Source organism: Fomitopsis serialis (assembly GCF_022376445.1).
Source record: "Fomitopsis serialis strain Sig1Antser10 chromosome Unknown B0H18scaffold_32, whole genome shotgun sequence".
NCBI classification, from domain to species: Eukaryota; Fungi; Basidiomycota; class Agaricomycetes; order Polyporales; family Fomitopsidaceae; genus Fomitopsis; species Fomitopsis serialis.
Genome location: NW_025954992.1, coordinates 256,468 through 271,950, shown reverse-complemented (window position 1 = coordinate 271,950; position 15,483 = coordinate 256,468). Strand labels below are relative to the sequence as shown.

Sequence of the window (15,483 nt, the reverse complement as noted above, 5' to 3'; positions counted from 1 at the left end):
ATTGCACTTCATTCCTCTATCTGCAGGGATCCGCGCCATATTGAAGCCGGTACGTGACCCGCTGTGCCGTTAAGTATTTGTGTTGGCCGCGTCCGCGCACGATGAGTCGCGGCCGCCCACAGTGTGAGATTCATACTCAATTCGGAATCGTCAACGCTGAGACATCACCGCATTCCTCCTTTCCTAGGTCAGATCTGTCAATTTCCTACTCTCGGGAAGTCTCGCTCGACGCCGGCCTCCGCTGCCTGAGAACGTGCTACTGTATGCGCTACTCAAGCCGAGTGCGCGGAGGAACGACAGACCTGATATGGAGCGGCCTGCCCCATCATAGACGACCGTCAGTGTGCAGTGCGAACGCCAGCCCTTCATGCAGCCAAGCACCACTTTCCGATGCCTATCCTGTCCATCCGATACCTCTGGCGGTGGATATATGCTTCCCAAGTCTGTCCTTGTTTGACATCGGCCCCCGTTGATGTCTCTGAGCCTCGAAGACTGGTCGCTCACTCTTATCCGACATAAAGACTGTCCGACCTAGAAGACTCATCACAACTTGCTTCCTCCTCGACGGGATTTGGGAATTGGTCATGCTATCTTCGCGATCGTCCAGCCTACCGGCGACCCGCAAGCATTCCTTCGGTGAGGCCAGGGCTCGGTCCTCCACACCGCCAAGCGACGAAGACGACGAAGACGACGTCAACCATCGCATTCGCCCCAATTGGTGTGGTTACCGTCATATCTTCCAGTGCCGTGGATTTCGTCTCGACACGTGCCGCGACGTCAAGCAGCTATATCAACGATACTGGGAGAGCTTAACATCCCAAGGTTGTAATGTGTCGAAAGACTTGCCAGGCTATCTTCGAGCCTGTAGCGGGAGGAGTGACGATGAGTTATGTCCGGACGTTGGACTGGTCAGTAGCCGTGTGGTGCTCCTCGTGAGCGTCAGTGACTTACTCAGTTTTGCGCATACAGCCTGAGAATCTGTTTCGCGGCACGCGCTGCGTAGACGGTATGCATGTCGTCATCAAAGCCGTCCATCTACGTAGTCGTGAATACGATGTTGTACGATATTTGTCTTCTTCCCCCGTCCGACAGCATCCTATGAACCACTGTATTCGTATGTTTTCTTCTATACCGCGGTGTTGCAATACGTATTCACGCTTTACAGCTATACTGGGTCGAATCGAAATACCCGCCGACGACGTTGCCTTCATAGTGATGGAGGAATGGTCACCGCATCTAGATGCCGATCCTCCGTATACTCTGAGGGGCTTCCTCGGATTCATGCGCCAGCATTTAGAGGTGCCTTCCCCACCCTCGACAAATTAATTTTGGACTACTCTGACATTCATTTTGAATTTAGCATGTGGTTTTTATGCATGCTCACCGCATAGCTCACCTTGATATATCTATCCGCAACACGTTGACGGACAACAAGCAGCGCTATGCTTGTATAGACTTCGAACTGAGCCGCCGGTTCGACATGGCAAGCCCACGGATCCGGTGCTTGCGCGCCACGGAGCCACCTCCAGAGGTAGAGAGGGGCGAAAGTTGTGACCCATACAAAATTGACGTCTGGGCATCAGGCATGCTCATGTTGAAAGCCTCACAAGTGAGCGAACACGCCATAAGACTCCTGCTTGAGACTCACTTGACCCCAGTTAACCGGCTTACAAACTCCCGACATGCTGTCGTTCATCACGCGTTTACTAGACGAGGATGCGACACGGCGACCAACCGCGCGACAAGCACTGTCTGCATTCAACAACGTGTTCCGGAATAACGACGCAAAACACACGACTGGATGACACGGGGTATGACACACGATATGGATTATGCCAGAGACAGATAATCGTAGCCTACATCGCCCATACTATAACATACACGGAGCCGCGATGCAGCAATACAACGACGGAAATGTCCATCCCATCACAGGAAAAGTAAATACGGCGAGCCCTATGTTTCACCCTCAGGATTTGCAGTGGCCTCCTCCAATTTCCGCCGTTTGCGCTCCAAGTATCGCTCGCGAGCACTCATGACTGCCTCTTCCGTATTCCGTTTCGCAACCACTCTGTTGATGCTCTCCTGCTCCCGCTGCTCTTTCTCCCAGAGCAACCGCTCGCGTTCTTCTTCCATTTGCTTCGCGACCTCCCGCGCTCGTCGCTCGTTGATCTCTTTGCGACTCGCCGCGGTCCCTGCAGCACGATGAACCTGAGCTTGCTCCTCGTTCGTGGATGACTTCATCTTCTGAAGACCGAACTTCCGCGTGTTCGGCGCCGAAAGATTGAGGCCCGCAGAGAGCAGGTCCCGTTTGTCGACAATTTGGTTGTCGTCGTTGAGCTCGACATCTTTCCCCTGCTCCTTCGCGGCCTTTGCCAGATCCAAGTCAGACTTGGGGGCGAGGTCAACAGGTTTTGTGATCGTCAAATTAGGCCCTTGAGGGCCGATGACAGGCTTTGTCGTCGTAGCAGCGGCTACCGTCTCTTCGTGCTGTTGCTCAGACTCCTCGAGGAGCTTACGATAGAAGTGCGCCATCCCGGAGCCAGCACCCTTATTCTTCTTCTTCTCGGCCTCTGGATATCATTATGTGAGGAAGTAGGCTCATGGCTCATGGAAAGGCTTACCTTCCCGTTGCCGCTCTTCCTCTTCTGATCTCTTCATCTCAGCGAGTTGGTCTTTGTACGCTTGCGTGACAAAGGCTTCCTTGTCCTTGAACTCGTCGCCCTCAGCCTCGCGTTCTCGCTGAATCATCTTCTGTTCGGCTCGGAGGTGGTCGAGCCTACGAGTAGCAGCAGTCTGCAGCAGGTTGTTGATATATTTGGGCTGCAGAAATCTTCAGTCTATCAGCGCTCGTTGGAAAGATGAGAAGAACGACGGAGGAACTAATGTTCACCTTTCGCTCCTTCGAATCCACCTCCTTCGCCTCCTTCTGCTTCATCTTCACCTCCTGCATCTTGTCCCACACCGCATCGTACTCGAATACGGACGAGTCTACTTTCATCTCCTCCTCCAAACGCTTCTTCATCGTCTTCGACATCTCGAGATTCTGCGCAACCAGTTTCTTGTTGGCTGCGACTTTACTGTTGCCAGAGGCGGTGGGTGCGGCGTCGACCGGTTCGTCATCGTCTAATGATGCAAAGGCAGCGGATCGTTTAAGTGATGGTGTCTCTGCAGCAGGTTTAGCAGCAGCCTTGGCTTTGCTATTTGCAAGAGAGAATGAGACCTTCATGGGCGTGGATGAGGGCACTCCAAGGACCAAGGACGCCAGTAGTAGTAGCTTACAGCGCATAGACGCCCATGTCATTGGAATCGGGCGTCATGCTCACGTGCGTCGTGTCTCGCGTTTTGGCTCTGAAGCACTCGCCTTTGCACTGTTTCTTCACCCCATCTACTGTCGCCATGCAGAGCAACTTTGATCGTAGGCGAATCAACGGACCCGAAGAGAGCCTTGCTCCCGTCTACGACGACGAAGAGGAGGCTGAGTCCTCATGGAAGCCCGGGCAGTCGCGTAAAGGGCGGGCAGCAGGGGACATTCGACCCATATGTATGGTACTTGTTGTAACATGCTACTGCAGTACTTACTCTGAGTAATGAATTTCTATGTCTAGTTTGAAAGCAGGGCTCATAAGTCAGGCAAATGGGTCTGCATATATCGAGACCGAGCGTACGAAGATGCTTGCGCAGTGTCAGTTCTACCGACTGCTAGTGCCTTCTTTAACACGCTAACAGCTGTCAGATATGGCCCTCGACAATCAAAAACCACTGTCTATAACGAGAATGGACGGCTGAAGTTGAAGTCAAATTCGCACCTTTCTCATGTACTCGAAGAAGAGCTCCGATACGGGTGAGGGCTGTCGTGACCTGGGTTTGCTCTATTCATCTGTAACTCTCTCCAGGATGCAGAAGATAGATCAATAGCTGTACAAATACAGCAGGCATTGCTACCCGCCGTAAGGCTGGAGCTATTGCCAAAGTCCACAATAGACATATTCCTTACCATCATCGAGAACGATGGGATTGAAGGCTGCATTGCATCTGGTTCAGTGGCCGCAAGTGCAGCGTTGGCGGATGCTGGCATTGAAATGCTCGGCCTAGTCATGGCATGCTCTGCAGTGAGTACAGTGCCCCTGAAGGACCGCTCGCCACTGACTCCTTCCAGTCCACTGTAGGAGAGGAGATCTGGCTAGACCCGACAGAGCAGGAAGCTCAGGCAGGCTCTGGTAGTCTCATTGTCGCTGGTATGCCTGCACTTGACACCATTACGAATGTATGGCAGACTGGCCATATGGTACCCATACAAGTTGTGCAGGTCGGTCTTTCCTGTGGACTAGCATATGTCCGAGTATGAGCTGATTTGTCCTCTTCACAGAGCATGGAGACCTGTCAAGAGCGATTCGTAGAGATCCATACGATAGTTGCCCAGGCATTGCTCGACAACGCACAGAAAACATGACATTCTGATTTGTACGCACATTGCCTCGTTCATCTCACTTTTCTGAGGCCTTTTTGACTATGGTTCCCTTATGTTCGTGCCGACGACTCGCGGCACACATTTGGTAGCCCCGCTGCATGAGCGTTCAACGTTCAACATTCAACTTCAATGAAGATGAGTCTCATCGTCTGCGCGAAGTGTCTCACTTGCGTCGGCAGTCTTGATTGAGCTCACAAGCTATTTTTCTCCGTGAACAACTTTTGTATGCGTAGAATGTATGCCTCTGGCACTGTCTTTGTTAGTACGCTGCGCCCCCCTGGCACATGAGAGATCGGTTTCGCCCATGTCCGGACGCCAGATTAGACTCGGAGGGCGCGAAAGTATACATACAAGCTCCGGACACGTGGTTTATGTAGATCGTCGTATCATGCATAGACGCGGCGCTCCCTGAGACGAAACGGGAGGACGAACTGTCCATGCCGCTCGCTGTCATTGACCTCCCTCCGCCACCACGACTTCCTCGCTGTGAGTATAAGACCACGAACCACGATCTTGCCACGACTACGACATTGCACAAAACCCCTTGCTGAAGCTCGTCCGATTCTATGAGCCCGTCTCCCCCGCGCCTCTGTTCGATGCTCTGAAGTCTCCATCCAGTCCCACGTCAGCAGCTCCAGCTATAAGTTGGCAGGCCGTTCACCAAGAGCATCTGAAGACTCGGACGACTCCCTGCGAGAGCTTGAATACTCCGAGGGTCCGCTACTCGCAGACGGAGCCAGCACGTCTCGAGCGCGGGCATACTCCATTAGCGGATTTGACTTCCAAGCCGACCTCCTACCGCTCACAGCAAGTCTCAGCGAACCGGATACTCTCCGCGGAGAGTCGCACCCCAAAAACATCAGTCTAGTGAGTGGTGAGTGACAGGACATACTTCGTGAGACGTGGTAGTTCATGCGATCGCACGTAGGCATTGCACTCATTGTCGGCTACAATTGGCTCTGGCATTTTGTGAGTCCGTGTTCGAATTTCACTGTAGTAGCTGACTTTGCTGGTAGCTCGTCACCCGGGTCGTCGTCGCGAACACGGATAGTGTCGGCGCAAGTCTTGTAGTATGGTTAGCCGCAGGTCTGCTTGGATGGACGGGTGCAAGCAGTTTTGCGGAGCTGGGGTCGTCAATACCAGTGAACGGAGGTGCTCAAGCCTATCTCCAATACGCATATGGCCCTCTCGTCGCGTACCTGTTTGCTTGGACAGCAATATCTGCACTGAGACCAGGTCCGTCTCGGTTTATATGCGCGTCACGACTGTCCCTTCATATAGAGACCACAGGAGGCAACGCGGTCATCAGTCTCATCTTTGCCGAATACATGAACCGGCTCTTCTTCCACACCGCAAAGGCTGAGGTATCCCCGGATGACATTCCTCAGTGGGCCATCAAACTCACTGCGGTTGCGGCAGTCCTCGTGGTGTCTGTCCTATGTGTGGCTTCACCCAACCTGGGCCCACGGACAGCAGTCGTATTCACGTTTGTCAAAGTGAGGCGTTCCTGTTAGCTCGCGACTTGTACGAGCTCAACCTGCCATCTCCACAGGTAGCCGCATTAGTGCGTGGAGACGAAGATGCACTCCCTGCATGCCTTGCTGACGTCTGGCCCCTCTACAGCTCTCCATTACTATCTTGGGGATTATCCAGTTGGCTAGAGGACGTGCATCAACCTCCCTTACTGAGCCGCTTTTCGCTGGTTCGAGCACTAGCCCGTCCTCCTATGCACTTGCTCTATACTCCGGTCTCTGGGCATTTGACGGCTGGGACCAAGCCAACTACGTCGGCGGTGAGATGAAGAATGCGAGAAAAACATACCCCGCGCCATCCATTCCAGTATGATCATGGTCACGGTACGTATTGGACGCATCTCCACGCATGCAGGACATGGGGATTAACAGGCACACGTAGCTTCTGTTCCTACTGGCCAACCTGGCTTATTTCGTGGTTCTCGACAAGGTACATGCGCTTGCTAGTCTCGCGTCCTGCTGCTGACAGTGCTGACCGCAGGATACTGTGGGGAGAAGTAACACGGTCGCTCTTGACTTCGGACGAGCGTTATTTGGGCCAGTGGGAGGCGTTCCGTTTGCGTTGATGGTCGCCATCTCTTGCTTCGGTGCGCTCAACGGTAAGAACCAGATACTTGTTGGAGGATGGGGTGGTTACCTAACGTATCCCGAACCTACTGTAGGCTCATCTTTCACAGCTGCGCGCCTCATCTACGTGGCTGGGCGGGAAGGTTACCTCCCTGCGATGTTTGGTCGGCTCAACAAGCGACTCGGGACACCAGTCAACGCAATGTGTTTGCAGGCGACGTTGACCGTCCTCTTCATCATCATCGGTGGGGGCTTCCGCTCGCTCATCAACTTCGCGGTCGTAGCATCGTGGGCCTTCTACTTCCTCACCGTACGTGCTCGTAGGTTCGCGCAGTACACGTCGCTGAATGTAGCTCGTAGGTTCTCGGATTAGTGGTGCTACGTATCAAGGAGCCGATGCTGGAGAGGTAAGCGTGTCTTCTCATTGCGGTCCCGAGCAGGCTATGACGCCGCGCAGACCATATAAGACGTGGATTACGACCCCCTTGATCTTCTGTGCTGTAAGTCGGGAGCCCTGCTGCGGTGTAGAGTTTACTTGACAAGGGGACATAGGTATGCCTCTTCTTGCTATGCATGCCGATCATAGCCGCGCCACTGGAAGCAATAGCAGTGCTCGGTACGTCGTCTGGCCTCCTCTGGTGTGGTGCTTCATTGTGATCGTGTACCGTCATGCAGGGTTCGTGCTCGTAGGCATCCCGATGTATTACATTACACAGCAGAGCTCTGTCGCATGTAAGTGAACATGGATGTTCCGACCCGCCCGCATTGCTGACCAAGTTGTCGTGCAGCAGGCTTCACGGGCTTGTTCTCGCGAATACGTGGCAGGCCCACGCCCGGCGCGGGGTGGGAAGCCGTCGCGACCGAGGGAGATGAGCAGGTCGAGATGTTGAACGGGGCACGGACGTCTCGCTTATGATATGCACGCATGCGCACGGGACCGGTCGCGGCTTGTGGCCATTCTATGCGCGCGGGGGCCGTGTCGCTGGGTGTCGGACGACGCGTGAACGATGTACAGTACAGCTAGGTTCTAATGTCGGGGAATTGGGATGCATTGGATTCCGAGTGCGATCCGAGGCTGTATATCCGCCGCCGTCATGAGACTCGGACCACGACGACGTAACCAGGTTATAGAACGAGGATTGCTGTTCATGGTGATTCGTGGCTACCGGATAAGACGTTCAATACAGGTGCTGCATGCTGATATCGTTGCGTATTGCTCCCGTTGTACAACGATCTTCTCAGCGTGAACTGGTTGTGAAGTTGCCTGATGTCCTGCGTCGAGGCCCAAGCGCCATTCGTGCGCAATTGGCGCGCAGAATGCCGAGATTACCATCGTAGCAGTAATGGCCCGTTTGGGGCAAGTATGGTACAGATGGAGTGTGTTTCGAGCTTACTCAGCCTGTTGTCAGTTGGCGTAAGCAAGGTAAGCTGCGTGATTTGTGCGCGGCAACGGGTTCGGCGACGGTATAAGATCGCGCGGGCGGGGAAGCACCTCAGTAGTTCTCCCCGTATTCACCGCACCTCTTCCACCACTTCCATCCTGATCGTTGACCGATTCAAATGTACGGGCCCACCGGATGATGCGCGGATAGGCTGGCTGACCGTGCGATTGACGCAGAGTATACGATTCGAGATGGCCTCCCACACCTACAAGTTCGACGTCAAGGTACGCCGTTGCTGGCTGATCCGGGGGACGAGACGCTGAGGTAGTGTGCGTGCTGGATATAGATGACCTGCGGCGGTTGCTCGGGTGCGGTCGAGCGGGCGTTGAAGAAGGCGAACGCGGATGGTACGTCCCACCCAGCAGCACTATGAATAGCCGTGAGCCTCATACGCACCCTCCCAGGCCTCGGCGTCGAGAGCTACGACGTGAGCCTCGAGAAGCAGGAGGTCATCGTGAAGGGCCCGATCGCGTACGACACCCTCCTCGAGAAGATTAAAAGACGGGCAAGGAGGTGTGTATACTCGCGTCGATCGCGTCGAGGCGAGACTGACGGCCATGATTGCGTAGGTTCGCTCGGGGGAGACCATCGAGTGATTGCAACTGTGTCGTATGGAATAGCTTGTACGCTGTGTATTAGGATATAAACTCGGATATAGAAAGCGGTGTTCCTGGATGCGTAGTGCGCGTGCCAAGGTACCTGCCAGGATGATCGTACTCGGATGTGCCTTGCCAGCTTGGATTGGCAAGTTCGCTGCCCGGACACGGCGCCCCCAGGTCGTCGAGTGCGCCGCAGTCGAGGCTGTGTGCAGCAACGGGGACGAGGGAGCGCTCAGCCGCGGAGGATGTGAATTTGACGAGGAAGTGCCGGATCTGGGGGGATCTCGGAGGAGGGAAAGGGGCGACAGGAGGGCGCCTGTGGCAGCGGCGCACTGGCCGGGAGCCGTCCTCCGTCGACGCACGCGAACAGATCCTGCAGCGGGAGCCACTGCACGTCTTCTCGGTCTCGCTGGACGCCGCCTCTCACCCATGCCGCCCGCCGGCTCCCGACCACCTTATAATATCCCCAGCCTATTCCCATTCCTCGCCCCGCCCTGCCCCTCCGCGGCCGCCGCCTTAGCGACATCTGCAGCTGCACGCCCAGACCAACCCGCACTCCCGCCCAGACCCGTCTACCCGCGCAGTCCCTCGCGGCACACAGCACTTGGCTCTGGATCATCTCCCCGGCGCACAAGCGGATCGTCCGACTCCGAACGCATAGAGACCTGGCAGAGACAGCGCACCGCTGGATTCCTCCATGGCTACGCCCAGCACGACCTCCCTGACCGCCAACCCGACCACTCCTTATTTTGCAGACGACCAGGAGTGGATCACTGCCTACCTCACATCCATGTCCTCTCTAAAGACAGCATGGTTATGCCTTCGTTCTCTGGATTGCCTTCGCCGCCATTGTCGTCGTGTACGGCTCTTCCACCTCACCGGCCTCCGCGGAGGCTGGTTCGGCGCCCTCTGGAGCAAGTGGTCGCTGCGCCGGAGGACATGGAGGAAAAACATGCGCTCAAGCTTGCCCAGCAGAGAGGGGAACCCATAGGCACCCTGCCCCTTCCGTCCAACGCCCAAATCCTCACGCTCACTTTCCTCGTCTGCGCTACGCTGGCTGTATCATTTGTCGGGCCCGACTACTTCGCCCCGGGCTCTAATATCCTCACCGTGCACAACACCACCACCGTGCTCGTAGCAAGTCACGACCCTCGATCTCAGTTCCTGACGCAGTATCACCTGACTACACCATCCGCAAGGCGTGGTGGACGTCTGGCAACAGGACTGGTGTTATTGCTTTCGCGCTCTTCCCGCTGTGTGTTCTCCTGGCCCTCAAGCTGCCGCCATTCGCCATTCTCTCGCTGCCCTTTGTGCTGCACATCCACTTTGACAAGCTGGCCTGGCTGCACAAATGGATCGGCCGCCTCATCTGGTTCTGCTCTGCAATGCACGTCGCTCTATGGAGCGTGCAACTGCTTGTTGAGCGCAGACCCAGCACAGGGAAGGTTGTGTATGCATACGCGTGGGACTACACCAACTTCATCTACGGCTGGATCGTGAGTGTCTAATTTTGGGAGCGTTGTGCTGCAGTTGCTGAGTGTGGGCAGGCGTTCGGCGTCATGACCCTGCTTGTATTCTCTTCATTTCGACCCATCCGACGAGCACATTACGAAATCTTCTACGGCCTGCACGTCCTCCTGGTTCCGCTGACCCTCATCTTCAGCGCATTGCACCACCCGCCGGTCTGGTGGTGGTGCTGGGGTGCGCTGGCGGTGTGGGTGGGCGAGCGGCGTGGAGGTTCGTGTGGTGGCTGAACACAAACGGCTACTTCGATGCTATTCTGGGACCACCACCCAGCAAGACGCTCGCACACCCGCCGCCCGAGAACCTCGAAATGGCGCGCCTCGGGGCCCCGAGCTCACCACATCCGAGCCTCTATCCCAGCACGCCCACCAGTCCTGCGTTGAAGCTGGGCGCCGACGTCGCGTTCGCGCGGTCGGCGAAGCTCTCGTTCGGCGCGTCGGGGAGGTACGTGCCGCCTGCGGGCTTCGCGCACGCCGAACTCCTCCCTGGACGCACCATTCGTCTCCGGCTTATCACCCCGGGCTATCTGCCATGGGCGCCTGGGCAGCACTTCTTGGTGCAGTGCCCTGCCATATCCCGGTGGACGACGCACCCCTTCACGAATGCCACCATCTGCGACCAGGAGGCGCCGAATGACGAGGGCCGGGAGCTGGTCTTTCTCATCCGAGCGAAGAACGGGTGGACGAAGCGCCTCTGGGACGCGATTGCAACTATGATCGCGCGGGGGCAGAATCACGCACAAGGCGAGAAACTGCGTGTCAACACCATTGCACCTCCAAGAGGTGTGCTCCTCCGGACGCTTGTGGACGGCCCTTGCGGGTCAGCTGCCCGGGCGCGCTGGGGTGAGTTCTCGACGGTGCTCTTGATCGCGGGCGGATCCGGCGTGAGTTTGCCCTCTCGGTCCTGCAGTACATGACGCTCTGCATGTCCGGGCGGGACGGGCAGTATCTGGGTGGCAAGAAGGGCGGCTGGGGCCAGCCCGGCTTCAAGACGAAGCGCGTCCGCTTTGTATGGCTCGTTCGAGAGTTCGGTAGGTCTGCGCACCGGCTACATCGCGGTCTGGAGGGCTGACGTTTGGCTGCACAGGTCACATACAGTGGTGTGCCACGCTGCTGCGTCGCTGCATGACGATGATCCCCGCGCCGGAGCTGCAGGTCGACATCTTCGTCACGAACGTCAAGGCAGGTCCGAAGTCGGCGCCGGCGCTGCGGCGTGTGCCGTCCGACCACGATGTCTTCGCCCCGCCCGCACCTCGGTTTGCACGCCAGACACATCTTTCTCCGAACGAGCGCCCCGAGTCGGTCGCGTCTGTTGATAGCGACTATGAGTCCGAAATGGAGAGCTTTGTGGACCTCAGCTACTATACTGGCGAGTTTCATGAAGAGAATGGCGAGCTGGGGCACGAGGAGCACGTACTCGACCTCACGAACTTTGAGGGCGACGACGACACCGCGATGCCGGGCGAGTCGCAGTTCAACCAGTCTGTGAAGCGGGAAGGAAGGCTGCGGAGAGCTGCGTCGCAGCGGGCTGCTAACCTTCTGAAGTCGAAGAAGAAGCAGAGGCGCGACAGTCGGAATGACCACTATCCACCAGCGCAAGCGCAAGGCTCCTCAGTCCGCCTTGTCGACCGCAATCCTAGTGACGATATGTCGTCGGCATCAATACAGGAACAGCGTCGAGACGCATTGCTACCCATTTACACGGACGTCGAGCCAGCGTCGTCCTCCAAATCACCTGCGTCCGCACACCCATTCTTTTCCCCCTCGCCCCTATCCGTGCAGTCACCACACTCAACGCTCGTCCCGAACTCTTCAACAAGCACCCTCCCCGGCTTCTCAGACTCGCCCAACCCAAATCCGAAACGGTCGTCAGAGGTAAGCACGCGTGTGCCCGGTCCGTCTGGAGCGTCTGGACCTGTAATGACGCTTTTGAATGTTTCGCAGATGAGTGCGTGGTCCGAGGCGGGCAGCCTCGCGGCGCTGATCTCGGAGGTGGACGTGCCGAGGAGCAAGAGCGGCGAACAGATCAAGCTGGAGCTCGACGAGCAGGAGGTGCAGGATGTGGGCTTTGTGGCGGAGCATGCGCGCCCGGGCAAGCCGAAGCTCGACCGGATACTGGCGGACGAGGTGCAGCAGGCGCAGGGTGCCATCGTCGTTGGATGTGAGTTGTTGTGATGCGGATACCCTGGGACGTTCGCGCTTATGATTGTCGGCAGGCTGTGGGCCTTTAACACTCAATGCCGTCGTGCGCAAAGTGATAGCGGCGCAGATCGACCCTGGGCGGATACGCCGGGGAGACATGAGCGGGTCCATCACGTTGATCTCTGAGGACTTCGAGTATTGATTCACTGTTCCGTGCCTCGCCCTCGTGCCGACTTTATCTTTTCCGTCGGTCGCCGAGCACCATTCAGCCATTGCATATGTTTATTGCCAGTTCTTCGTCGTCATTAGTATGCCATGGACCCTACCCATACTGTATCTCTACTGCATCATTACCCTCGTAGACTAGTATCAGCTTCGCACCCAATTTGAACCCATTAGCATTGCTTTGGTAACTCATGAGCACAGCCACGATGAAACCGCGGATGTGAGTGTGTGCCAATCATGATGAAGACTGCTGCAACTACACAACTGCAACGGGCAAACGTGCTAAGCCGCGGTGTGTAGCTAGGTGAGTACCAGTCCCGTGTGCCGATCGCGTCGCGTCGCGTCGGGGTCAGGATGCCTGCGTCACGCGCCTGACGCGTCAAACCCACCAATGAGGGGCATCGATCCTCTCAGACTCAGGCTCGTTCTTCTATCTGCTAATCCCGCTACTAGACCACAACCCTGCATACATCGACGTCTGTGCTCAGGCATGACCACCGAGCCCGAGCCCGACCAAATCACCATCCCCGAGGGGTACACCCTCCACACCGAAAACACCGCGCGCATCCTCCTGCCGCCCGGGAACCAGGCGTTCCTGAACCCCGTCCAGGAGTTCAATCGGGACTTGAGCGTCGCGTGCATCCGCACGTGGAGCGAGCTGCTGAACGAGGAGAAGGCGGCGAAGTGGAGGCAGAACCAGGAGAAGCGGGCTAAGAAGGCGGAGCGGGGGCCGAAGGCAAAACGAGTGAAAAGTGAGCCTGCGCATGGATCCCGGTCGAAATGTACTCAGACGGGATTGTTAGCTGAGGGGGGCGCTACGGCAGCTGCACCGGCAGCTGAAGGTACTCCAGGCGCCGCAGGCGAAAGCTCGATAAACCCTGAGCCTTCGGAGCCTGCGCTAGTAGAGGCTGTCGCTGGCCCCAGCAACAACAAGCAACCAGAGGTATGTAAGTTGGTTCCCGTCACTTGCCAACATATATTAAGCGAGGGCAACGGCCATACAGTATCAGCCATACAGAAGTGTAATCCTCGAAGCACTCTCGGCGACAGGGCTTCGCTCCATTCGATACGCGAAGGAGATCCCACACGTCAAGTATGCATGCTGGGTGCGCTGTCTGCGGTCTTGAGGTATTGACCCGCACCGTAGATATGTCGTAGCAAACGACCTCTCATCCAGCGCGGTCGAGGCCATGAAGCGGAATGTCGAGATCAACGGGCTCGCAGGTCAAGACCCCTCAAACACAGAGGCCTCGGGTAAACGCGAGAACGGCAGCGCGAAGCCTCAGCTAGGGAAAGTCAGAGTGCACGAGTCGGATGCGTGGTATGGGTGATATTTCCACTACGGAGAAATTTCATTGACGTGAGCCAGTGCCTTGATGTATAATCATCGAACAGAGAAAACTCGCGTTGACGTCGTGGATCTGGATCCGTATGGGACTGCTGCACCGTTCATCGACGCCGCGGTGCAATGCGTGCAGGATGGAGGTTGGTTCTCAGCAATACAAGCACTTTCCGCAAAGAGATTACACTCATACTCTGCTGCAGGTCTCCTCTGCATAACATGTACCGATCTCGCCGTCCTTGCAACTGTGAATTATCCCGAAAAATGGTCCGTCACATTCACTCAATGCCTCTCTGGTCAGGTCTGAACCCAATGCGCCGTCTACAGCTTCTCGAACTATGGCGGCGTGCCTCTCAAGGCGGAATATTGCCACGAAGCCGTATGTTTGTGTCATTTGGTTTCGACGTACTGCCCTCTCACTTGCCAGATTGAAGGCCCTTCGTCTCGTGCTCCACTCATTGTCGACATCTGCGACAAGATATGGTCGGTATATCCAGCCTCTGCTTTCCCTCTCTATCGATTTCTACGTCCGCGTCTTCGTCCGCGTCTTCTCAGTACCTAATGAGGTCAAGAAAGCTATGAGGTAGGTGCGGCACACTCACTGTGTGCGAGAGTTAGGCTCACCATTTCTTGGCAGCAAGACATCGCTATACTACATTTGTTCAGGCTGTCAGTACTGGCACGAGCAGCCTATGGGCAGGATGACAGAGGTTGTCCATCAGCCTAGTGGAATGTTAACCTGCAGTTCAAGGCGCATACGGGACCGCCGGTTGCCAATAAATGTCCTGAGTGCAATTCAACTCTGCATGTAGGACGCGACCTCTTGTGATTCAGCGCAATTTGCTGAAGTGTTTAGTTGGCAGGACCGATGTGGTCGGGCCTATCCATGACCCCAGTTTCATCGGGAGGGTACTCGATCATGTCGAAGCCAGTGCGGACAGTTATGGGACTCTGGGCGCATGAAGGGCATGCTCTCCGTGGCTAAAGAGGTATGCTATCGACCATCCTGACAGATGGAGCTCTCTCACCGTCACACAGGAACTTCCTCTACCGTTCTACTTCACTCCCTCAAGGGTCGCAGGGCACTTCCACTGCATATGCCCGTCGTTGGATGAAGCAGCGTGAGCCTGACTTCCGGCCGTCTTCGACTTATTACCCGAAGCGGATTTCCTTCCAGGTCTGCCCTGCTGCATGCGGGCTACGAGATCTCACGGTCCCATGCGTCCGGCTCCCTCAAGACAACGCACATTCGCAGACGTGTTCGATATCTTCCGTCTGGATCAAGAAGAATCCTGTTCGGATGGACAAGGTCTCGCCAATTCACCTACGTTCCACCTCCTGAGCAAGGAGCCCAAGTGCGTTACGTCCCAGTGCCCGTGATTCAGTCTGCTAATCATATGTAGGGCGGAAGCAAACTTCAAGCACCATCCACAATCGGTCACCTCATCGTCCAAGATCAAAATCGTCCGGTATCAAAACAACCCAACGCCACACTGGGGTCCCGCGAAGAAAGCGGGCTCCGGGTCTGCTCCGAGTGGAAGAGAAAACGAGAAGGCGACGACGAATAATCATATTGAGATGCAGTAATGCAGCAACACCAGAAAACACGATGTGTAAGTAGGGCGAAGAATCTGTGCAAAGCA

The 15,483-nt window shown here is 56.2% G+C and overlaps 5 protein-coding genes across 5 annotated transcripts; 4 read left to right on the top strand and 1 right to left on the bottom strand.

The window, feature by feature from the left end:
* Positions 1 to 477: 477 nt before the first annotated feature.
* Positions 478 to 1,879, top strand: B0H18DRAFT_353495 (kinase-like domain-containing protein). The gene is made up of 4 exons (XM_048037714.1): positions 478 to 908; positions 970 to 1,299; positions 1,361 to 1,609; positions 1,659 to 1,879. Exons 1-4 carry the CDS (start codon positions 585 to 587, stop codon positions 1,803 to 1,805), a joined length of 1,050 nt encoding a protein of 349 aa, XP_047893551.1. The 5' UTR covers positions 478 to 584; the 3' UTR covers positions 1,806 to 1,879.
* Positions 1,880 to 1,953: 74 nt separating this feature from the next.
* On the bottom strand, positions 1,954 to 3,226 carry B0H18DRAFT_1119096 (coiled-coil domain-containing protein 55-domain containing protein; the record flags this gene model as incomplete). Its single annotated transcript, XM_048033901.1, has 3 exons — positions 1,954 to 2,570; positions 2,622 to 2,820; positions 2,891 to 3,226. 3 exons carry the CDS (start codon positions 3,224 to 3,226, stop codon positions 1,954 to 1,956), a joined length of 1,152 nt encoding a protein of 383 aa, XP_047893550.1.
* A 68-nt stretch (positions 3,227 to 3,294) lies between these two features.
* On the top strand, positions 3,295 to 8,648 carry B0H18DRAFT_1119095 (amino acid permease-domain-containing protein; the record flags this gene model as incomplete). Its single annotated transcript, XM_048033900.1, has 21 exons — positions 3,295 to 3,546; positions 3,894 to 4,109; positions 4,157 to 4,264; positions 5,087 to 5,342; positions 5,397 to 5,437; positions 5,485 to 5,704; positions 5,759 to 5,964; positions 6,021 to 6,032; positions 6,092 to 6,307; positions 6,383 to 6,430; positions 6,482 to 6,599; positions 6,663 to 6,877; positions 6,928 to 6,974; positions 7,025 to 7,067; positions 7,120 to 7,183; positions 7,243 to 7,299; positions 7,359 to 7,444; positions 8,186 to 8,233; positions 8,296 to 8,356; positions 8,414 to 8,522; positions 8,579 to 8,648. 21 exons carry the CDS (start codon positions 3,295 to 3,297, stop codon positions 8,646 to 8,648), a joined length of 2,493 nt encoding a protein of 830 aa, XP_047893549.1.
* A 370-nt stretch (positions 8,649 to 9,018) lies between these two features.
* Positions 9,019 to 12,686, top strand: B0H18DRAFT_1006963 (ferric reductase like transmembrane component-domain-containing protein). The gene is made up of 9 exons (XM_048028694.1): positions 9,019 to 9,526; positions 9,586 to 9,749; positions 9,782 to 10,104; positions 10,156 to 10,322; positions 10,346 to 10,988; positions 11,021 to 11,162; positions 11,219 to 12,006; positions 12,076 to 12,292; positions 12,348 to 12,686. Exons 1-9 carry the CDS (start codon positions 9,306 to 9,308, stop codon positions 12,473 to 12,475), a joined length of 2,793 nt encoding a protein of 930 aa, XP_047893548.1. The 5' UTR covers positions 9,019 to 9,305; the 3' UTR covers positions 12,476 to 12,686.
* A 302-nt stretch (positions 12,687 to 12,988) lies between these two features.
* On the top strand, positions 12,989 to 15,427 carry B0H18DRAFT_1119093 (N2,N2-dimethylguanosine tRNA methyltransferase-domain-containing protein; the record flags this gene model as incomplete). Its single annotated transcript, XM_048033899.1, has 13 exons — positions 12,989 to 13,250; positions 13,302 to 13,441; positions 13,503 to 13,591; positions 13,646 to 13,819; positions 13,868 to 13,983; positions 14,044 to 14,107; positions 14,168 to 14,219; positions 14,275 to 14,423; positions 14,704 to 14,749; positions 14,806 to 14,829; positions 14,879 to 14,961; positions 15,079 to 15,195; positions 15,244 to 15,427. The coding sequence occupies 13 exons, from the start codon at positions 12,989 to 12,991 to the stop codon at positions 15,425 to 15,427; spliced, it is 1,500 nt and encodes a 499-aa protein (XP_047893547.1).
* Positions 15,428 to 15,483: the final 56 nt, after the last annotated feature.